This window comes from Clupea harengus, chromosome 17 (genome assembly GCF_900700415.2).
Source record: "Clupea harengus chromosome 17, Ch_v2.0.2, whole genome shotgun sequence".
In the NCBI taxonomy this organism is placed as follows: domain Eukaryota; kingdom Metazoa; phylum Chordata; class Actinopteri; order Clupeiformes; family Clupeidae; genus Clupea; species Clupea harengus.
Window position 1 is genome coordinate 6,604,979 of NC_045168.1, and position 24,243 is coordinate 6,629,221.

Consider the following 24,243-nt stretch of genomic DNA (forward strand, 5'->3'; position numbering starts at 1 on the left):
TAGGGCCGGCGCTAATGGAGATGTCCTCTCCAAATGTTGTTTATCAGGGCCATAATGAGGGCGGTATTACACCACAAGAGCAAGGCCTAATGGACTTAAATCCATTTACAACAACTTTACCGCCAAAAAAAAAAAGAGGGAAAAGGGAAGGAAAAAACTGCATACGGGGGTGCAATTTCAAGGTGCACGAAACTGTCAGCAATCAGTTTCTCTCATTTCCCACCCGTTCCTGTGCAGCACTCTGCCACAGCTCCCCACAGAGACTCACACATCAGTCTCGGCAGCGGGGGCCGCCATCATTTTCTTTTTGATTAACGGTTCTATAACTAAATCACCCAAAAATGATAGAATGTGTCTAAAAGCACATTAGTCAGTGTTAAATAACTCTAGAACTTTCGTCTTCGTGATGCGCCCACCAAAGTGAAAAAGTCTGTGTTCCGCAATTACTTTTGGCAATCATTAGAAAGAGTGAACTGTAAATAATTCACCTTTCATTTACGATAACACAGCCTTCATTTTAAAAAAGAGAAGAAGAAGAAGAGAAACACTACAGATCTAATTATTTTTCTCAAGCATTTGAGGAGAGTTCTTTGAAAGTACAAAGGAAACCTCCGTAGCCGTGTAATTAATTTCCTATTGCTATTTTTGTGTACATTTCGTAATCATTCAAATGCCTATAGAGTGGAGCGTTTCCTGGGGAAGAGTGTGATTTTCCACACTTGGCTTCCCGCTGTAATCAAGGTCTTTCTAACGTGATATCTGAAGGCCACACCTGAGTGAGTAATTCAAACGGCGACGGAGCAGAGGGAGCGCTAATGTTATCCTGACGCAGTAAAATATATTAGAGCGAGATCAAAAAACAGTGACACATTTAATAGAGAAAGATTAGGCTGTGCTACATCAATTCGATTTGAATTGAATACATTTCACAAGTGCTTTCCTTCACACTGAGTAGACGAACTGTGGACAACACAGGCTATCCAAGAGGGCAAAACAACAGCCATCTAGCCTTGCCTTTGCCTGTCAATTTGGCTCTTTGTTTAACTGAATACGCCAGAGAGGACTTAGCGTGGTGGCATGTGAAACAAGGACATGGGCACAGTTCTTCACAAACAAATCACCTTCTTACCGTAGCCAGGGTCAGGGTTTAAGCATTGGCCAAAAAAAACTCCCTATAGAAAAGGGTTTTGGCATCATAAGGGGGAATTTGAGGAAGATCAGAGCCTTAAATTGGTGAATGGATGCAATGTTTCCTTGATCCACCCTCAGTTAACGGTTGAAAATGCAGTTGATCCAGTGGAGACAGTAACGTTGGGGAATTATGAGTAAATGTATGTGTGAAAAATGACGGGGCGCAATCTTTACCCTTAATCTCTCAGTGAATGGCAGCCTGGTCCCCTGCCTGACAGACACCATCAATTTTAAACTGTACTTACATTACCTCGCGTATACGTGCTGCGAATTTTCTACTTGCTGTTGCCAACTCCGAGAGCTGAGTGGGGTGAACCCCATTTTGCAATGTCAACTTTTCCTGACAGTCCTACAGTGTTCTTGGCCACCACATTTTTTCTTTTTTTTGGAGTGACCAAAAAGAATGACTATACAGGGGAAAACCCCTAAAACTGTCCCAATGTGTTTGATTTATACTGACTCCGTGGACAAACTCCCATTAGTAGGCTATACCACAACAAGAGGCACATTTGAGGACCCGTTTTTGCATTTTCCAAATAATAAAAAATGAGAGGGGACAATTTTATGCCCGTTGATCTCCATCTACAACAATGACAGGCACCCTGTGTTTCTCTGTGCGTTGTGCTTCACTACTAAAGCCTTGTAGTGCCATCTAATGGTGGATTCTGGTACTGCACCGTAAAGACCTGCTTTTGTCCCCTTTGTATCTCTCTTTTTTTACACCCTCAATATTCTGCATTTAAAAATAGCTCTTGGAAATGTATCTTGGAAACCGCTATTGATTTATAATGCCGAAGGACAATATTTTCTGTGTCTGCACGATTTTATTGTAGGCCTATGTGCGAGTTCCCTTCCTCATACTGTCTTAAGGGTAGGCTGCAACACAAAAGACTAGGACCGCTTAAAAGATGCTTGTGAGGTTGAAAAGCTAGGAGGCCTCCCAAATGTAATAAGAAAGCATCTCTGTAATAGCTGATAGTAAGAGGTCACACCAAGACAGGTAAATCACATGCATCCCTCCTCGGCAAAAAAAAACCACACACACACACAGACAGACACACACACACACACACACACACACACACAGAGACACACACACACACTGAGCATCCTCACTCTCATTATAATGTCAAGCGGTTATGTGCAGGAGTCCACCACATAAAGCAAACACAAAGAAAGGAAATGCTTATTTTATCCCTTCTACACCGCTCAGTATCAGCTGCCAGGACTTAATACACACCCGTCACACCGAGGAAAGGCACTCGAAATGAGGCAAGTGTGACCGGAATACCAAAACGCCAGTTCAAGTTCGGGAAAAAGACATACGCGGTCTCACAGGGGTATTCATTAAATAGCTGGCAATGCTCTGCATCTCCTGCATAAAACCTCCCGGTTTAACCTGACCTCCTGATCTGCGTCTCCTGCATAACACCTCCTGCGTGGCTCCATTACCGCGCTGATTGAGGATTTCAGCGTGTTTATTTCTCAATCCTCTCTCGTCTGAGTCGGGTTCCTGGAAGCTCTCTCGCAAGGGAGCGAACTGCATCCCATGGTTCATTGCCGCCTTTCGCCTTCCTAACACTCACAGGCCGGTACACTGCCTTCAAAACACAGGCAACATGCAGAAGATCCCAGAACGATTTATAAACGCTGAGGAATTGCAATATACAGCCTTTTCTTTCCTTCCTCTCGAAAAAAATTGGATTCCCTGATGGCTTTTGAAGACAACCTGTAGGTACTAAAGCACTGCTGCTGGTCCAAGTCAATGCAATGATCACATTCAACACAAAGGCCATGTTGCAAGGCTATAGTCGCAACCATAACATTGTTGAGGTGAATAACATTCAGTTGAAAAGAGAGAAAAGAGTTTTCTTTACGGTCACTTGTATTCTTTGCTCTTGTGTGTTCATTTACAAAATCTTTGAATAAATGTTTGGTAAAGAGGAAACTGAAGCAGTGGGGGGAATGCATTCCATGTCTACATTATATTAAAAGCATCTAGTAAACACTTGCACTAACTCACAGATTTAATTTAAAACAACCTCTGGCACTCCACTATAAACACAAAGGCCATTTTGACTGGAAGCAATGCATTCAGAAATGTTCTTTTCAATTATATTAGGTGTCTGCATAGTCACTCAAATCAGAGTGCCAAAGAAGGTGTCAACACAATTACTGGCATGTAAAATGTATAGCCTTATTTAGCGCAACACCATACTCCATCAAATGCTTTTAGAAATACAATTTTCCTCTGATTCAATTAATTAAATTCATGAAATCACTTCAACTAGCAATTACAGCATGTGTCTTACACTTACTTCACTCGCACAATTGTACATACAAGTGTGAATTTAGTTTATGAATTCTAGAGCTCTGTTTTAAATTCTCAACGTCTGTTTAACTGGTTGGCCTGTCAGAATGTTTCAGGGATGTGAAGCCCTGCAAAACAGTTCTGAACAAGTGAATATGACACACAGAGTTCAAAATGGCAGACCGCAAATCAAAATTCAGAAAACTCCTACTCCCTTCCTCAGATGTTTACTGTGCACTTCACAGTTTGGACACATTTGGCCATAGGTGACGCACAAACGTCTTCCTGACCCGTTTAAGACTGCTTTCCTCACAGTGGTTGTCTAAGTCAAAGGATTTAAGCCTATGGATTCTACATATTTCGTACATACAAAAGATAACAAATGTGCTAATATCCGAGTCATCAGAAAACACAGTGGTCCAGCCCACATATGTTACAGGCCCTTGGCAGTCTCCCTACCCACACCTTTGACCAGCATTTAAATGTGTCATTGGAGACAGAGATACACAGATACAGAGCCAAGACATTGTTTTAATGTCATCAAGCTTACCGCACTCTCAGGAGTGAGGACTTCCACGGTGCAGCTCAGGCCTTCTGGCTTTGTCTGTACTCAGCTCCTGTTTGGACCTGCTGCCTGAAAAGTGAAACATTTTCAGGCATTTTAAAGGTTATTAGTCTCACCACGGGAAGCATGTTAAATTACAACTTTAAATTATAGAAAATAGAGTTATATATATATCCCCTGCTGCTTTTACAAGTTATCACAACCTATCGTCACAGTCTTTGTTTGTTTGCCCGAATTGTCTTCAAATAAAGTAAAATAGGTCAATATGGCTGATATTTCTCATCTTTTTCATTTAAATCCAGTTTCGTCAGTTTGACGTAGTGTCGGCTACCGTTTCCTTTGTAAAAAGCTGAAGAGACTAACCCGTCAATTCAACAGTCTGTTGCAAAGAAAATGATTTGTACTCACAAACCTAGCTTAATAAAACCGCCAAAGATGACGTTGGAGAGACGGTGGCACGCTCCAAAGTTTCAGTGAACCTCGTGGCATGAAGCTCCATTCTATGTACCATAGAATCCTTCACCCGAAGACTACATCCCACTCACGATATTTCCACATAGTTTAACATATTTTGCCAGCTGAGTTTTTCTAACGGAGAAAACGCCTTCGCTCTCTTGGTCTTGTAAAATGTTTCATAAGCAACCGAAGCTAAATATGCATACTTTGCACAAGGCTACACTAAAGATGCATTGTTTGAAACATGTCCGCTGTTCTTTCAGAATTACACCATTCTTGTAGGCCTAGAAGCATTTTTCTTGCTGCATATTTAAATTGTATTTACCAAAATGGCAGTTTATAACTGTCCATCAACAGTTACAATTATGTACTTACAAACACTTATCTGAACTGAAGAAAATAATTGTGTCTTTGATATCCCTTTATTCATAAGCATACAAATGTTTATACAAAGCATTTAGTTTTCAAAATTAGACAACATTTTGTCTAAAATATCTTTACTAAATAAATTACCTGACTTTTTCATTACGAACTGGTGTTCTTAAATGCTATCAACTGCACATGCATCAGACATAACATAACGGACATGACAGTCACATAGAATATTTACTTGTGGAGAATACATTACCTCTTTCATGAATGTGAAAATACAAGAGGCCTCACATGAATGAGATTTAGCCAAAATCACATTCATTTATCATGTTTTTCGAGTTACAACACCTAGCCACATTGGGTTTGGCCGTACAAAATGAATGCTACATCACAACTAACAACAAACAACCCCACAGCATTTAACAGAATTTACAAACTTACTAACATCAGCATAAAGCAGGGACATAATAAAAATAGAATCATCCACTAAAATGTACACATTTAAAAATATAACATCAGTTATCTATAGTTAGTTTAGTAAAAAAGCACAATGATGGTTCAGAGAGGGGGTTCTGGGGATTCTCTGTTCATCTGATGAGTGGCAGGCAGCAGGATGATGGGGGGACTAGACGCTGCTTTGTACATCTCCTGACTGGGAATCTGCTGAGGAGAGGGTATGGGGGTCTCTGGAGAAGCTAGGGAGAGAGAGAAGATGGAGGTTTGACATTGTTTTTTCTGAGATTTTCTGAGGTTTGACATCGTGTTACAGTAAAGACATTGTAATCAGGCGATACGAAAGAGTGGCGTCATAAAGCACAGCAATGTAGGCCACATTTCATTTTAATATAATTTTTTCTCTTGCAATCAAATTATTAAAGCAGAACTCAGTAAATTATCTGTATTCAGAGTACAACAACAAGAGGTGACCTCACACTGCACAGGCATATAGGGACATGTATGGGCACTTCATGCGAAAATCCCTTGCTTGTTTGAAAGTAGCTTTGAAATGGATGATGCTCTGGGCTCTAAGCGCCTGGAGACCATTTCAATTGTTACTGGCGCTATATAAATAAAATTGAATGAATGAAATTGAATTGAAATGCACAGTGCTAATTCAGAGAGCTAGGTCTGCGTTAGAGGCCACTGCTGTCTGTGCATATCTAAACAGTCTGTGTTGCTATCTGGTCATTCCACCTGTTTCTGAATGTCCTGCCTCTTCACTATGTCAGATAGGAGAGTATATACGATGTAGGATCAAACATGATTTTTTTTTAAATACTCTAAAAGATTTCACACACTGGATGCATCACACAAATGAACCATACCTACAACATCCAGGCAAGGTGCCCACCACAAAACACATAAAACAGGTTAGTCTGGTCATAAAGACAACACACAAAAATCCAAGATCATTCTGTTTAAAAAGAGGTGCCCAGGCAATAATCCCACAGCCGTCAGTGGTTCCACTGCTGCACCTTTCTGTCCATCCTGGACGGGCTACACATGATCAAGGCCACGATCCGGGTGCTAGTCCTCCACCTCAACGCTGGAATGTGATCATTCAGTTAAAAAGAGGTGCCCAGGCAATACTCCCACGCCACTCAAAAGCCTTCAAGCCCACTGATTAATTATCCTTTCCACCACTGTTCGCGCCACACCACTATGCTTACCGATCTGCTGTACGTGCACAGGACCAGGGATGGTGCTGATGACCAGCGTGTGACCTGTGTGAGGATCCTGGGCAAGCTGGGGGTGGCCGGGGGGAAGCAGGTGGGGCTGCTCTGCTGTTAGACCTGAGGGTGGCATGACAGCTCGTCTCACACACAGAAGAACAACAGCATCTTCACTCTTTTAGACACACGGTATTATGGCAAAACTTTATATGATAAGGATCTATGAGTACAATTTCTCTTGGTGGTTACTGCTTAGTCTATGAAGGTTAGGCTACAGCATACAGTGTTAATAATCACATTGCAGTACACCAATGATGAATTTCCACTCTAGGGCAAATCCCTGCTCTGCAAACCTGACTGAACTCATCAGTACCTGATTCAACTAATCAAGAGCATTTTAGTGACTAATTTCAATCAGGTATGCTTGGAGCAGGGGTGGATGGGAGATGTTCAGAACAGAGGGGGGGTCGTTTGAGCAGGATTGAGAGCCGGCTGCGCTAACAATTCATCCACTTTTGTCCGAGAGTACGTTCCACACCCACCTCCTAGCAGCATCTCCTGCAACAGGTTGTCGATCTTAGCCAGGCCAAAGAGCTTGATGAACTGCAGCTGCTCAATCATCTGCCAGGTAATGCTCTGCAGCGTGGGAAGCAGGAGGAGCAGCTCTCCGAAGCGTCCTCGCGAGTCATACTGCCGGTCGTTGATGTAGTCCTCTAAGCTCATCTGGACCTGATACCTCATGGTTTTAATCTTGGACGGGTCTCGAAGGCTCTTGGCATCTAAAGTTTAAAAACAAGCATGCAAATATAAAGAAGAAAAAAAACATGAGCTGTATGTGTAAATGTGGACCTGCTATCAAGCGAGGAAGCACTGTGTGTGTGTGAATGCTGGACAAGCCGATGGGGAAAATATGTAATTACCGGGGTCAAAGAAAACAATAGCTTTTAAGGCTGCATATTCATTGTCATCGATCTGGATATCTTGGAAGGGTAAGACTAATTCGTCCAGGACACGGTTGGCGACTCGATTGATCTCCGCCTCAGGACAGTTCCGTTGGATTACACAACCATTACCTGGGGGGGGAGACACCATCCATGAGTAAAGCATGTTCTGGGAGAAAAAAATCCTCATACATACATACATTTCAATAGTGAATGTTTCACTGTCCATTTAAATGTACAGGATCGGCGTGATTCTTTTTTTTATTTTTTTTTTACCGAGTAGCAAGATGTCTTTGAAGAGCATTGACCTCTTGGCAACACCAAGCAAGAGGTGTTCTCCAGCATGAGCACGTAGAAGACTCACCTGGAAGAACACAGTGACTCTTAGACAAATAGAATACAATGGAAGTGTATTTCACCAAACATAAATCTCAGAGACAATGTCAGAGACAGTAAAGTTTTTCCACAATAAAGAGGCAATTATAAAACTGAATCAGATGAGTTAGTAACTAGTACTGCTATTTCTTTAAAAGAAATACATTTTATTCTTAATTTTGTATTCATAAATCAACTGTTGGCAATATTAACAATGATGAATAGACTTACAAATAGGGTACATTAATGCACATGTAATAGAGAAAGGGTAAAGTGATAGTCATGTTTAGGAGCAGGGTTGAGTTGGTGTGAGTTGAGGATTACGGTTAGGGTCAGGTTATGGTTTAGGCTGGTAGACTCAGTTGACACAAGCAGATACAGCTGTTTACAGAGTGTCTTAAATGGACTGTCCAAATAATATGTAATGCAAAGTTGAAGCAAGGCCCCTTTCCCATTAATGTTCACTATTTGGTTTTACAATGGCCATTACCTGGTCATCAAGTGGCAGTTCACTGAAAGCCGGAATGTATTTAGCCCATTCTACCAGAACGAGCAGCTGTTGTTTCATGGACTCGCAGACGTCCGTTATGGTGGCAGATTTCTTCTCCAAGACATCAGGAGGCGCTGTGGGGTTGACGACGTTGATCTTCAAAGAGACAGACAAAGCGCTGAAATGAACTCACTACCTCAGAGTCATACATCAGCCTCTTTCACAGCCGCTTGGCTCCTTCTCAGTGAACTCTCTAAGGCCTAAGTACTCATGCGGATTATTAGAAACAGTGACAGAATTAACTAATCGTGAACATGAACAGAGACATTATGGGACTCTGTGATGAACCAGAAACCATCAGTAATGTAAATCATAGCTGCCATCCCTCATCACAAGTATTAAGCTTTGTGAATAAATGCACTCTAAACAGCAATCAGTGCCAGTCATTAATCCTATGAACCTAATTTTACAAATTTGATTTCCTCGTCTAAAATGGAGCAAGAACATATACATGCTCATCTGAAGAGAAATGAGGGCTCTCTTTAATTGCTAAAACTATTTTATGGTAAATTTTTTGGTACCCTTTCTGATTTGCATAATCTTAATCATTGCAACCATACATTTTGTGTGTGTGCCTAACATGTCTGATTAATCTGCATGTTTGCATACGTGTGAAACTTTTTGTCTGTCTGCATGTGTGTGTGTGTGTGTGTGTGTGTGTGTGTGTGTGTGTGTGTGTGTGTGTGTGTGTGTGTGTGTGTGTGTGTGTGTGTGTATGTGTGTTTCTGTTACCATGTCTGTCTGTATTTTTGGATGTGTTCTTTGTAATGTTGTGTTTGAATGTGACTTTTGGAGCCATGACACGACATGAGTTACCTGTTGTGATAGGGACTCTTTTTGTCTCTCTGCATGTGTGTGTGTGTGTGTGTTTGTTCTTTGTAATGTTGTGTTTGAATGTGACTTTGGGAGCCATAACGCGACATGAGTTACCTGTTGTGATAGGGCCTCTGCTTGAGCAAGTAAGGTGATAGGGGGCAGGTCATTGGTTTCCTGTATGTTTCTTCTTGAGCTGATACGATCCCTTTCATTTTGTACCGCTGGAAAACACACACACACACACACACACACAGGCATAGACACATAAACACACACATACAGCGCACACACACGGGTACACATACACAGACATGAACACACATCAAGCCACACACAGAATCTAGCTGATTAGACAGCTAATCACAGCCAAAGATGATTACTGATTAGCTGTTTCAGTTAACTGACAGTAAAGCACACTTGTTTTCCCCCCAGGGCAGGGATCTGAATCTAATAGACTCAGAGTTTTTTGAAGGTGATATGAGCATCCTGTGCTGTCTTGTGTCTTGATGAGGAGATATTAGCTATCGGCTGATTAGCTTTACCTTATACAAAGGCTTTTTGTACTTGTTTTCATTTCGATTTGGACGGTTCCATGACCTCTCTTCACATGTTTGAAATCTCTCTCTCTCTCTCTCTCTCTCTCTCTCTCTCTCTGTCTCTCTCTCTCTCTCTCCCTCTCTTTCTCTTTCTCTTTCTCTGTCTCTGTGTAAACATGTATATCTTTTTTCTTTTTCTGAAAAAAGGGGTCTTTCAACTGAAATGTCTTTAGTTGTTTTCACTCTTACTTCTGAAGGCTGGGAAAATCTAACCAGAGCTGGCTGAAACCTAGGAGTGGAGGGAGCAAAGAGTAAAACTTTAACCGATCACAACCCAGAACAACATGTTCGCTGGAGTGGGTGAAGGAGAAAGCACATGATCGCCCATCATAAACCGCACTGCCAAGGTTATCCTTCCAATAAACAGCACATTCCTTGTGTAATCAACGCCTCGTTTATGGCTGCTTACCATTTCAGTTGCTGAGCGCCTCTCTCCCTTCCCTCTCTCCCTCTCTTTCTCTCCCAGTCTCTCTCCCTCCCTCTCTCCCTCTCTCTCTCTCTCTCCCTCTCTTTCTGAATAAACCACAGAGTGCCTGTAAATTGCCTCCTATGTACATATAGCACACTAACTCCTTTTTTAACTTTTATTTTTTTTTATTTTGTGTGACTGTGGCTTCATGAGGTACTGTGAGGGAAAATGTATTGTATGAGTCCAAATTACCTTCTTTCTTCATTCCGGCCCGGAAGCATTTGTGTAGACGGCAAAACCGACACTGATTTCTCTTGTCTTTATCGACAACACATTGGCGATTGAACCTGCAAAGGAAGAGGTAGGGAAGGAAGGAAATCCCCACCGCAGATCAGTGTATGTTTGCAAAAGCCATTGAGTTGACAGCCATGTAGTGTTCAAACCTGGGATCCCTGTACTTGAGAAGTGACACACCCTCCAGCTTATCAGAACCAGTTGAGTATGTGTGAAACTGTGCAAATGTCGTTCACCTGCCTTTGTACTTATGCTGCTCTGTTTATATTAGAAAATGTTTCAAATGTAGACTGTGTTGACAGCAACTTGTGTCTTGTATGGCGCTGTACAAGATATGAGCAAATGCTTTGTGTGGTCATGGGTCTAACCTGCAGGAGTAAACATGGCTCTTGCGTATGCTCCGTCTGAAGAAGCCCTTGCAGCCATCGCAGCTGGAGGCTCCGTAGTGCTTGCCAGTGGCTTTGTCCCCGCAGATGGCACAGTTGGAGGTCATGCCGTTGTCCCCTTGGCTCATGTTGGGCTCTGCCGGCATGATGTCTTTGGGGAGGGGAAGCAGACACAGAAGAACATACATGACTTCCCATGAGGCCGAGCGCCTGTCTCTAAGCGTCCACTCTAAGCCTTATCAACGCCATCCAGCCTCAGCATCCTAGCAGTTAGCCCGGTTCACTGTATCACCGTGAAAGATGCATGGACGAACCGCAGAGCGGCTTAGGTAGATGTCTATCAAACTGCACTATCTTTCAATCGGTGGTGCTAATTGGGGAGCTGAAGATTTCAATGAGGGAGTTCTGCATACGTGAACAAAGGGGTCTCCACCAAAGCCAGGCCCTCTTGTGTAATCAGAAACCGGCACCCCTCTGTTAGGGCACCGGGGCGGGAGAAATCAATCATTCTTTTGTGCATTCAAAATCATAACATTTCAACAAAAGAACTGCAACAGGGGACCTCTCCCTTTTTATGTGCAGTCTGATTGAATTCTCCTTGTTATGTAGGACAGACTTAATCAGGATTATCCGTTGTGTTTTTATCTTCAAGACAGATATTCAATGGAGACTGGAGTTTCTATTGCCATTTTTCAGGCGCATGGAGAGCACCCTCTTTATGATTCAGCATAATCCATACCTTCATTTGCACTTCCATTTTTTATAAATGAGTTGCACAAATAAAACTATATTTTGCACTCCCTTGAATAATTGCATCACTGTCAGTTGTTAGTCTATGCTTGTTTTAATTATTTTTGTTATATTTTTTAGGTTTTTGCTGGTTGAGTGAAAATGAGAATGTGAACCTCCAGAGATAGACAACATCATTTGAAGCAATCGTTAGGACAGAATCTAAAAACAATCAAGCACATCCTCTAGAAAGAAAGAAAGAAAGAAAGAAAGAACTGCACACATCTACTTGTACAATACATACTGCAAATCAGAATCAATGCAAAAGGCCTGATCAATAAGAGGATGTAGTGGCATCTTCTCAGGCCAAATCTTAACTTAAAAGGGCCTAACATGGGCTTCTCTTTATCATCAGATAGTTTATCTCTATCAGAGACCTGTGATGCTTTATCTTTAAGTTCAACAAACACCCACAGCAGAACAATTGGCATACACGAGCCTTAGTTTGCATTTAATATCTGACAGAAATAATGTGTCATGTTCAACCAAACCCTTTGAAAAACAGCCTGATTAGAAATGGCGGAACCCAGCGTTTCTCTTTGAGAGGTTCTTCATTTGTGCTGTTTTATGACTGTGCTGTATCACAGGAGATGTCAGCGTACTGCACAGTAAAGATAACGAGGCCAGAGTGAAACCACAGGCTCTGCATTTTACACAATGATTTGTCTAATCTCAAGGATAAAGAAAGTATAAGGCATTTTTCCTACATCACTATGAAGAAATTCACACCTTTTACAAATTAGACATTCAACTAAAAACAACCACTGGCATCTGACACAAGGGTTTTATGGGGAGAACCACATACTTCTTCGAAAGCCTAAAGGAACCCCTGTTACATTGCAAGCAAAGTTAAATGGCAACTTTTGAATTTTAGCTAATCATTAGCTGCTTTGGCTTGATGGCAGGTAATATGGAAAAGAATTATTCAACCATTCCTGAAAAGGTCCACGTGCAAACCCCCATGGTAACAAGCCAGACTTGAAGAAGACACAATATAACAACTCTGGTCACCTAATTCAGTTCACACCACACAGAAAAACAACAACTACACGATCTACGTTGATTTTCTAAAGTTGGCAAGCCAGTAAAGTACATTCTGCTTCATGGAAATCGTAAACACCTGCCATGTTAATACTTGCAGACCTTTAAATATCCATCAGCACTCCCTCTACATTCCGGAATCCTAAGTCAGAATAATTGTCACTTTACATTAAGGACCAATGTCCTCAACCTCTGGCCAATAACACTTTGACTAATTAACCATAAGTGCTGGTTACGGATGCAGTCCACCAGACAGGCACATGGCTGGCGTCCCTGTCTGTATCAGTGAGCTCAAATGCCAACCACTCACCCCCTGCGTAGAGGACTTCTGCATTCTCAAACCCCAAGGTGTCGTAGGTGGGATCCAGACCCTCCGAGTAATTGGCCACCTCCATGTCCAGCAGGGATTTGGAGAGGGGTGTTGGAGGATGCTTCATACCTGCCCGACTATATCTGCAAAGCCCTCTTCCCAGACGGGGCCCTGGCGCTTGGCATGCATGAGGTAACCTGAGGTTGCACATCTAGCTATCTCTCACTGACTGCTGCTGATTTGCCATCCTAGGCCAACAGGGAGGAGCTTTACCTGGACAGAGGCCGCTTACCTTGGGGCTCACGCAACTTTATCTGTGCTTATCCAAATTTATCAGAGTGATCTGAAGATAATGCCCTTTTCTCATTCTGGAGCCATTAGTGAAAGATTTACTTGTGTGTCTGATTGACACCGATGAACAAGTGGTAAAACTGTATGCGGAACATTGAGTTTTACCTACCTAGCCAGAGGGGTTTTGGTTTAATGAGAACAATCATTAAGTTCACTGGCATTATCTGTGTGCTTTTTGTATTCTTAAAAAGCACAGGAGATGTCATTAATGTTTGCATTTGTTGTATAAGTAGATACAAACCAGAATTATATTAACATTTTTCTTCATCGTTATCTTTAATGTCAAAGCAGATTTAGGAGCCTTTTTTCCCCAGTATTTAGAACATTCACTCCAGCAACCACGCCAACAACGAGGTTTAATAGACTGATGTATAATTAAGTGATGAAATAACTGGTATCTCTAAGCAGGAAAACTGAATTGCTATCATATAACCATCTGTCTTAATTACACTGAGGATTTATGCAATAAACTGATAGGACGGTTTTTTTTTCCGATAAATCATTACTGAAACTTTCTTTGGGTCATGAACTACAATGAATGACCTTCGTGTCATAACCTTTTTATTATTATGAGGGGAATATTTCTCAGAAAGCAAGTCTCCTCCAATGGTTAAAAAAGAAAGGGCCTTACTAGAGTAGAAAAAATAGCACTACACAAAACACAGGGCCATTTTATCTCACATTTAAAACACCTTGTTTTCACATACAGCATTTTAAAAATAAAAAAGGGAACAGTGGTGTTTAACCTTCACTGGACACCGAGCATAATGACCGCAGGTCAGGGCTCTGGATGAGGAAGTGTGTGGGTAGCTTAGCGTGCATCCACACCATGTTAACACAGTGCCATAAAATATGTCATGCTCTCCAGTATTGCTTTGTAGGTTAAAGGAAACAGACCCGGAAAAATGTACCACTTGACTCGGTCACTGGGCACAGTAAGAAAAAGAAAAAAAACCAATATGTGGACATATTTCAGTGCTTTCATGAAGTGTTTTCATGAAGCGTGTTTTTTGCTTTGTTTAATTTTGTTCTATTTCATTTCGTTTTTGATTGGTCATAATAAGTGGTCAGGAAACAGAACATCTACATCTACATCAACACAGCATAGCCTATTGCTGAATTAAGCTCTGACAAACTGCTGCAGATGTAAGCCACAAATCAGTGTAAATAAGTATTTGTTGCAGTCACTGGGCACTGATGCACTAATGTTTCTCGTGACGGAAATGTCTCTTCCCATAGGAATTGGTATTGTGTAACTTCTCTACATGAGAAGAGCCCTCAAGTAATATTTTCTGAAACAAAACTCATAGCTATATCTACAGCTATTGAATAGGCCTACAAAATCAGTGAGCAATTATAGCATACTAACATACTACATACACAATAAAACATATAAGGAAGTAATATTATATAGAGAAAAATACTTTTTCTGCTTTACTCGTCTGGCAGTGACACTATACAAACATTGACTGAATAGTCAATTCTACCACAATCAAATGCCTTTTGACACAGTAGCCTACCTAACTTTCAGTTTATTTCATAACATTAAGAGGGCTATTAGCTAAGCAAAATCACGCAAGCGTAAAGGTTTAAAACATAGGTTACAGCGAAAGCGGAAGTTTTAGCTTTATGATCCAACACAAATTTTGCTTTTGTAGGTTAGCTTTGGAAGCCAGAGAGGTGGAATACAGCGTGAACCCCTATTTTGACAACACTACAATCACGTGATGCAACATAATCCAGGGTCCACATTGTGAAGCGCAATGAACCGACCAACTACACCGAACTATCGTGTAATAAAGTTCTATATGTAAGCCAGATGTCATATTTCATAGTTTTGTTAAGCTGTCTGCCTGTACCTAACTTTCCGAAACGATGTGACCTGCTTTTACATGCTATTGTCTCTTACTTCGTTCGAACGTGAAAGACGGAACTTACCTTTATTGCGGCCTACGTGCATGAATCCAGCAGTCTAGTAATTTAAGAATTAATTTCGATCTTCGTCCTCTGAATTATGTCCGCACTGTACAACAGATTGAGTGTCGCAAATATGTAGCCTACAATTCATTCAGCCACACATTGCGGGCGTGAGGGGCCTGTCATTAGATCGATTTACTAAACAAACTGAAAGTTGGGTGGGGATGTTAAACAGTAACCAGCCTCAATAAAAAGCATCGCAGAACGTTTGTTTGTAGGTTCATATGCGCAGAAATGGTGGCTATGACCATTCTTAAAATAGACTAAAAGATCAGAAAAACTAGCCTATTCTGTATTTTTCAAGATTTTGTATGGGCTATAGCTCAAATTCATAACCTTGAAGACCGAGAAATTCGAGTGAGACCACATTACATATGTTTTTATAACTAACCCATAGGTATTGTAATTGTATTCTAACAGTTCACTGGTAAACTCATAATACAGTTCGTAGGCCTAGTTATTACCACATTTATGTATGCATTTGGCGCACCAGATTGTTAACCAATACACCTGTGTAGCAGTTCCACTTGAATACGCCAGATGGCGGGCGTGTATTTATTTTTAGCAACCTACTGGTCCTCTCAAAATTGACCCAAATACAATTTCCATTTACGGTTTGCACTTAACTTGAAAAATAGAATTACATTTCTTATTAAATTTATCAAGTGTTGTTTCCCCCCAAAAAACTGAATTAAAGTAGCCTAGACCCTGTTTGTAATAGGAATGACAAGGGAAGGCAACTCTTGAGCTAATGGAATATTGCAATAAAATCCTAATCTAAATGAATCATGCTTAAAGCTTTATTCTTTGCTCAAGTTATGATAACGTTCAGGATGTTTGACATGGTCGTTTAACTGTATTCACAGGACTTAGGCCTGCACTCTGTTTGGTTAAGAAATATAACACAAACTATGACTATGAATGACAAATCCCATGCCCCACAGAAGTCACAAGGTCAACTGCAACTGAGTAAGTGATCTCTAGAGAATACTGGGATTTTTGAGGAGCGAAGAGCCAGATATAATTTTAGTGAGATGAGAGAATACTAGGCCCTTCACAGTTTCATATACATTCATATTCATCTGAGGCAACCTACAATATTTAAGAGATTTTAATATACATTTTTTTATCAGTATGTGTAATTTTATCAGTTTGTGTTTGACAAAACTAGGTAGGTATCCAACTTGTTGCTAGCACCTAGCGCTGCCTATTCTGTTGCTGAAACACCTTACATTACACGATAGGCCTAGGCAGCGATATTTCCCAATGGCAGAATCAGAAGCCAGCATGTACTCTTAATCACCTGTCATAAATAAAAGCAAAAATATAGATAGATAGATAGATAGATAGAAGACTTCAACTGTATTTAAGACTGAAATCATTAATCAGATGTCCTGAAGTTTCTGTTCCCAGTATTCTGCAGAGTAAAATTTAGGAGAGCTTCTCTGCTCTCTCGCCTTTATACTCCAGTACAGCAGATGGCAGTATGCCTTTCTTAATTTGTCTTGGAACCTTTAATAAATTCCCTGAATCAATTTCAACATGAATACACCACAGTCAGTCGTTGAGGCTTATTCAAATGAGCAGATATGCCAATCGTTGATTTAGTCAAGCCTACTAGGATGCAACAAACAAGGGTTTTGAGTATTTGTAAGCCATGCAATTTGGCTTTGCTCGAATTTGACCATCTAATCACAACTAGTGAAACTGTAGTGAAGATAGGCTACAGGAAAAGGCACGGACTGTGTGCTGGGCTATGTGGTAAACCTTTCCAATCGGCACGTTTGAAATCCATCGCATGAAGTGTGACATATCAAGTTACTGCCACAAATGTTTAAGGATAGGTAACAATTAATGTGATAAATTCCAAGCTCACCTTTGACAACAGTACAGGATAAGCTGTTGCGTATCTAAAAGCTGTACAGCATCCATGTCAACCTCTGCTGGAAGATGCTGGAGCCAGACATCAAAGAGAAAGTAGAGGACGCTTCTGCAGATGATGATTATGCCCAATACAGTCAATTGGGTGTGGGATATTTCAGCGTGATCTTTCACCGAAGGAGACCAGGCCATTTTCACTTCCTGTCATCTCTTTCCTACATGATTTGTTGGGCCGAATGATTCAACCTCAGATCTGAGGGTCACCACTTCTACAGCCATCAAGACAAACCTGGCCTGGGTACATTATAGCACGCAATTATTACAGTCTATCGTATCTGCATAGCTGTTTAAGATTTCTGTCTCAGCCAAGGGAATATATTCTGTGCAAATGTGTCATGGAGATGTCAAACAATGCTGTTGAATGCAAATGTTTGCTGAATTTATTAACTAGATTATATGTTGTGTGTTTACTATATAAGTAAATACATAGGGCACCCACTGCTATTTTGCAGTTGATTTTAATGGGCTCCTCTCCTCCTAGGGTTCTAGGGACAGGACCGAAAACTGAGCCGCCTCCTTTACTCCCGTGTAGAACTGAGCCAGACTGCTCTAATTGTAACTATGGATACCAGACAACACTGCATAGCTAGTTATCAGTAGCGCTCGTGGATTACTGTAAGAAAACAGGTCTGTATAGAACTGTAAGAACGTCTTGATTACAAGGAAGAGAATCCACATTCACTGAATAAACCGAGAAAGTAAAGAGAATGAAAGAGCCACCTAATCTGTTCAATCATGTATCATAGCAGTATATAAATATAGATTCAACCATATAATAAGATATACTTCTTTGGTGTGTTTTAGGGAATACGTTTGTTTGTTATCGGTTATTGCGACAAGTGCATGTATGCAAGACCCATTTGCAAATTCAAATAAAGTTCTGAAACTGACTCCCATTTCTCCAGTTTTTGAATTGCAGTGAAAATGCCAATTCACAACGAGGATGTTGTGAAGATACGACGTACCCAGTTAGCAAGCCCCAGTATGACAGAAGAAAATGTATGTATGTATCAGTATTTTCTAAACTATTTTATTCAAAGATATCAAAAATATCCAAGTTTTCCAGACTCTTTGAAAAGAAACACTCAAATCACGTATGCAGAAGTCAAGTGTCTTCCATTCTCTCATACACACATATGGCCACGCACACACACACACACACACACGTCTCCTGAGAACATTGCCAGATGTCCTTCAGAGGCTGTTCCTCCTTTGGCAAAGGCACGTCTTCAGTCTCACCGGATCTCTCCCATGTACAGTCGTTTGTCACTGGAGCCCGACACAACAATAGGCTCCTCGGGGTGGAAGCTGACCTCGTTGACTGACCCTGCATGACCCGGAAGTTTATAGAGAATCCTGCGAGATGTGGTGTCCCAGACGTACACGAACCGGTCAGCGGAACCAGCAGCGATCTTACTGCCATCCGGGGACCAGGAGCACCGCAGAAGGTTCTTTTCAAAGTTGTGAGTGCTCCCCTGGAGTACCTTCACACACCTATAACAATAGTAACAGTGAACTTTACATATGACTCCATGATAATTGAGAAAATGTTAAATTGCTCCAAAGTACAGACTTTCGAAAGGTTACATAATGTTATAGAAAAAGACAATGCAATACTATAAGCCCCCAGAACAGAATTATGAAGGGCTATATTAAAAACAAATGTTTTCAGATTTCTATTAACAACAAGCGACTGCGGTGTACTCACCTCTCCTTCGGAGCGAATGGCCGGACGTCCCACACCCTCAGCGAGTTGTCCATGGAGTTCGATAGCAGGTAGGATCCCTCTGCGCTCAGACTGAGCCCTGTTACGGAGTCCCCGTGACCCTGCATGCTGTAGATCAACTTGTTCTGTCTCAGGTCCCATACCTTGATGTCATTATCAATGCCTCCAGATATGATCTGATCGCTGGTGTCGTTAAAGGTGACGCTGAGCACCTGGTAGGTGTTCTGAAAAGTGTGAACAGATGCCTTCTTCCGGATGTCCCACAGCTGGACAGTGCCGTCGTCGCTGCCTGTGCAGACCAGCTGAGGACCACGGCGTGCGGGGTGACAAGAGTTCACGATGGAGGTATGGCCTTTCAGGCGCTTCACACGCTCGCCCGTCTCTGCGTCCCAGATACACACCGTCTTATCCGTGCTGGCTGAGAACAGCAGGCTCCCGTCGGTGTTGTACTGCAGCTCCGTGACTGCTCCGCTGTGTCCCTTTAGCGTTGCGTAGTTCTCGCATTCCCCGTACACGTTCCACATCAAGATGAGACGGTCATAGCCAGATGAGGCTAGCGAGGCTCCATTGGGGTGGAATTTGCAGCAGTAGACCTCGCCCCCATGCCCCGAGAGTAGTATGATCGGGGCCTGGAGGCTGGAACAGCGCGGGGGTCCCGTAGGCATGAGTTGTTGGGACTGCGTTGTGGCTACAAGCTCGTCCCGCGGCCTTTTCAAAGGGGCTTGGACCAATGCCATCTCTGCAGCACGTTTCTTGGGTTCAATCATCACTGCACAAGTAGACGAACAGTTTTACTTCGTTTGTCTGCAGTTAGGATGACTTCAGTTGATCAAAACAACGCCAGTCCACTTGCACGTACATACAACGACACCACCATTCATTTACCAACTCATGCGTAGTCTTTCCGGTTCAAGTCAAGAACTTCCTGTTGTTCGTTTATTTTTATTTCTAGAATTGCATTTGTTGTGAAAATAAAAGAAGATGAACACGTACGAGTATTTCGGGAGGTCGAATTGGTGTCTTTTTTCCCCTTGGGCCTTGGGAAACAGAACTGGTAAAATAAAATCCACTCATTATAACACTGCTGCACACTCCATTGCAGTAGGTGGCGAAATGTACAATTTGTCTTAAGTTGTTGCTCGTTCGTTGAAGAAGTAACACTGCATTACAAGATACATATAAATTATATATATAGACAAAGAGATTGATAGATCGATAGATAGATAGATAGATATGTAGATATATAGATAATGTAAAATTCCCTCCAGGTGTTTTAAGAGCAATCAACTCTTTACTTAGTATTTAAGAATATAACTTCTACAGATTTTTTTTTTTTTTTTCATTTCAATTCAGAGTCTTCGAGCTGTCCGTTCAGTGTGTGCATAAAAAACTGCTGTTCATACACAGTCCTGAATCTACAAATGGCAAACTAATGTAGTAGCTCGGACAGATCCATTCAGTTTCGGCCAATCAACTCGTTGCTTCTGGAGCACGGACAGGAAGGGTGTAATTTGATTGGCTGTTGAGCTCAAATAGCAACAACTTTTTGCCAGAATCATGTACTTTGATTTGAGGTAGTTATGTGATTAGAGTTAATATGATTGTTATTTTTGTCAGCTACAGTTCACTTGTGTATTGTGTCATAGACACCATCATGCAAAGATTTAGATTTGACAGCACTGTATATTGTAAGGAATTGTTACAATATGTAGATTGGACCAATATTTGAAGGTTTTGCATAATGACATTTGCATAGTGACATTGACTAAGTTGTCAAGGAATCCAAATATGGCATTTCTATTGGCTTAACAAGGTATTTGGGAATTCATATCATGGGGTTAAAGGAAAAAACCGCAAGAAGCTCATTAATTGCATATGAAGACATCATAATGTGAATTTGCCTGCAAATGTGTTGAATTTAAATTCACTCAACAAATGTAAAATATTGAAGCATGCAGGGGTACACTTCTGTGTGCTGATGTGAATGATGAGGCTATAAATAGTTCACCTACAATGCTTTGCGTAAATGGTTAATGTGTGATTATCGTTCTGGATTAATGTATTTCTGCCTCCCATCTGTGTCTCATATTAGCATGATTACCTGTTCTCATTTAAGCCTGTGTTGTGTTGATTGAATGCCTTAGTTTAAGCGCCCGCTTATGTTATTGTATCGGTCTACCATCATGGGGTGTGCTCAGCTGTATGAGATATCCGGTGTAGGGGCAACATGACCTTACCATTTAACCAGAGATCATCGTGTCTACCTTTGTGCCTCTAGGCCAGCTTGCCAAATTGGTGTCAGAAGAGGGATGGCGCCCCCTGGAGGAACTAAAAGAGAGATTCTAAACCTACACTCACTGAATATATCCACTGTTGCATAGAAGGCCTGGCCTTGCAGAAAGATGGCTCTGATGACGATCTCCTGGCCAGCACTGTTGGTTGCATTGTGTGGCGTCTTCGTCACACACGGGAGACCAGAAAGGCCTGCGATGGACTTCCGTGGAAGACCTGCTGGTACATTGCTACTGCCGGCTTGGACACGCCCACTGACCTGCTGAGACCTGGAGAAAGCCAGTGGCGGACCTGCTGACTGCTGAGACCTGGAGAAAGCCAGTGATGGACCTGCGCATTGTTCTGCTGAGCAGAGGTGTCTCCACAACCGTTCAGCCAGCCAGAAGGACTGCTACACCACTGACTGACAGACAGAGGGACCATTACACTACCGACTGACAGCCAGAGGTCTGCCTCGGGGCAGCCAGCCAGAGTGGACTACTGACGCCCAGGGATCTCCTGTATCACTGTCGCTCACTAGAGGGCGCCGCAGCACTGCCAGGACACTATTGTCATGTTACACACAGTTTGTGTGTAACATGAGTAATGTTACATGAGTGATGTTAATGTAATGAGTAATTAACATCAAGCTTCTAATTGGAATTTAATTTCCACCTCATCAGTCTGACAGTGCTAAAATGACAAAACAGTTGCTAATAAGACCATGCTATAATTGCTAAGAGCAAACACCCATCAGCGGAGATTTGTGTGCATGTTCACATATTCACTCTGCAAAGGCGTGAGGCGTGACCCCAAATTAGCACAGAGGCTGACAAATTGAAATGCTGTTCCGGAGGTGGCAGTATGATCCCTTCTAAGAGAGGCTCCACTCCCCCAGATGTGCTCCTAGCCCAGAGGAGACTGTGTGTGTGTGTGTGTGTGTGTGTGGCCAGCGCTCTGAGACTTGAGTTGGTCTCACTCACCGTGTTCAGTTAGCATCAATCTAACCTGCATTATGTCCACCTTGACTCTCCATAAGTGCTAGTGTCAGTCAATGTCTGCGACATTGTCAACTTTTAAGGCTGACTTGGTGTGAGATACAGTATCACAGGAGAGTCATCAGATGGTAATTAGTCTTTGACCTTTGACCCCGCACCTCCACACAGGAGACAAGGCTGTTTATGTGCAGCAGGGCTTCTTCCTGAAGGGGCAGATTTTGAGCCGACATGAGCGTGGGTGTGCAGGGCATATGCTCCAGAAGTCCTCTTCGCATGATACAACTTGGGCTGAATATTAGGCTTTCCCTTTCAAGCAGATGGTGGAGTGTGCTCATAGATAGATAGATCGATAGATAGATACTGACGGAAAATAAAAAAAAATAAAATTCAGAATAGATTGTGTTTGGGAGATGCCAGAGTATTATAGATGGATAGATGGATTGATGTTTTATATGTGCTTTGGCTTGCTTAAATTTTAGACTGCTCAAATGAAATTTGTATCATTTCAAGTTTAAATGTTTTCATTGTAAAAGATGATTATCCAGACCAGATGTGTACACTGGTATATGCTGACATTGACCATGTAGCAGTGTTTGTCTGACCATGTAGATGTGATAATCTGATAAGATCACAATGGCAACTTTCAGTGTGCAATTTGCAGTTTTTGTTCAAATGGAAAATACTTACAGAGTAACCACAACAATGCAATTCTACAAGGTCATGGATACGGTCGTATTTCATCGTGTTCATGTGCATTTCATGCATGGTGGTTCTTTGTCTCATGCAGGGGCATAACTATAGGGGGTGCAGCAGGTGCGACTGCACCTGGGCCCGTGGTGTGTCGCGGCCGGGCCCAAAGATATACATGCGACGCTCGGAATGATGATTGCTGGGTAATATGTATGTTGTTGTCCAATGTCAAGTCTCGGGCTTTCGGAACACTGGGCCGTCCCCGTTCAGATGGGATTAGCATCGCTGCTTCTGCCCTCAGTGGTGTGTCAGCAACCATGCAACTGTTAACCTACGGCTATTGTGATAGATATACATTTCTAGACAAGTTATAGCTTACATACATTATGGTAGGGCAGGATTACTAGGCTACAAGTTGGGTAAAAAGCGCTCCCTATTAGTATTGCTTTCTAACATTTTTTACGGTAGCCTATACAAACACCTTTGATTAGCGTTTTTTTTAGACGCGGTTGCAGAAGTAGGGAAGGCTACGATTTTTTTTTTTTTTTTAGCGTTCACTAGGGGGGGCCCGTAATAATATCTTGCACCTGGGCCCGTCGTTACTACGTTACGCCACTGGTCTCATGCCTTTTCAATTCATTTAATTAATATATGTCAAGAGATGAAATGAAAGGCCTGATATTGAGAATGCAGAATTCACACAAATACTAGGAAGAAAAATATAAGAATGATAAGAAAAATTAAATAATGAATCACGCCTTCAGTTTAATTTCCACATCTGTCTATAAGCATTTTAGTTTCTTGACAGCGGAAACAAGGCTACATATTTCACTTTTAACACAGAAGTGTGCCTAAATTACACTGCCAGCAGCCAGGCAGCGCGGCACAGGTGAGGGCTGGAGTCAGCGACCGAGTAAGAGAGACAAATCACAAAGAAGAATGAGACTGGAGAGATGTGGCCCAGCACCGCCATATGCTAGCCTGCTGCCGGTTACTGATGAGCAAAAGTCTGCCCCCATTCATTACAGTGTTCCGCACACCCCGCAATGGTAAATGCACAGCATAGCAATATGGACCTCGGCCAGTGCCGACACAAATGAGGTATAGCAGCAATTATCCAGTCATATGCTGCCTTAAGATGAATAGTTTGTGACAGATTCGATGACAAAACCGCATTCCTATGCGTTTGGACAGACAGGAACGGCCACGTAAAT

General features: G+C 41.9%; 2 protein-coding genes and 1 long non-coding RNA gene across 4 annotated transcripts in view; all 3 read right to left on the reverse strand.

Annotated features, from left to right (window-relative positions):
• LOC116224490 overlaps positions 1–4,496 on the reverse strand; it is a 90,912-nt gene extending 86,416 nt beyond the window's left edge. Inside the window, exons 1-2 of the long non-coding RNA XR_004165607.1 lie at positions 4,431–4,496; positions 4,053–4,136 (exon numbers count right to left, since the gene is read on the reverse strand). This is a non-coding gene — a long non-coding RNA (uncharacterized LOC116224490). The remainder of the gene's footprint in view (positions 1–4,052; positions 4,137–4,430) is intronic.
• A 433-nt stretch (positions 4,497–4,929) lies between these two features.
• On the reverse strand, positions 4,930–15,731 carry hnf4g (hepatocyte nuclear factor 4, gamma). Of its 2 annotated transcripts, none has more exons than XM_031584482.2 (10): positions 13,076–15,731; positions 10,918–11,086; positions 10,508–10,602; positions 9,365–9,471; positions 8,375–8,530; positions 7,786–7,873; positions 7,489–7,641; positions 7,111–7,347; positions 6,566–6,688; positions 4,930–5,590 (listed from the first exon to the last, which is right to left on the reverse strand). In XM_031584482.2, the coding sequence occupies exons 1-10, from the start codon at positions 13,284–13,286 to the stop codon at positions 5,454–5,456; spliced, it is 1,476 nt and encodes a 491-aa protein (XP_031440342.1). In that variant the 5' UTR covers positions 13,287–15,731; the 3' UTR covers positions 4,930–5,453. The 2 variants fall into 2 exon arrangements, with proteins under 2 accessions (XP_031440342.1, XP_031440344.1); XM_031584484.2 differs by having other exon boundaries at positions 15,365–15,720.
• A 2,627-nt stretch (positions 15,732–18,358) lies between these two features.
• LOC105890272 (small nuclear ribonucleoprotein 40 (U5)) lies at positions 18,359–19,997 on the reverse strand. Its single transcript, XM_012816282.3, has 2 exons — positions 19,053–19,997; positions 18,359–18,838 (listed from the first exon to the last, which is right to left on the reverse strand). Exons 1-2 carry the CDS (start codon positions 19,835–19,837, stop codon positions 18,580–18,582), a joined length of 1,044 nt encoding a protein of 347 aa, XP_012671736.1. The 5' UTR covers positions 19,838–19,997; the 3' UTR covers positions 18,359–18,579.
• Positions 19,998–24,243: the final 4,246 nt, after the last annotated feature.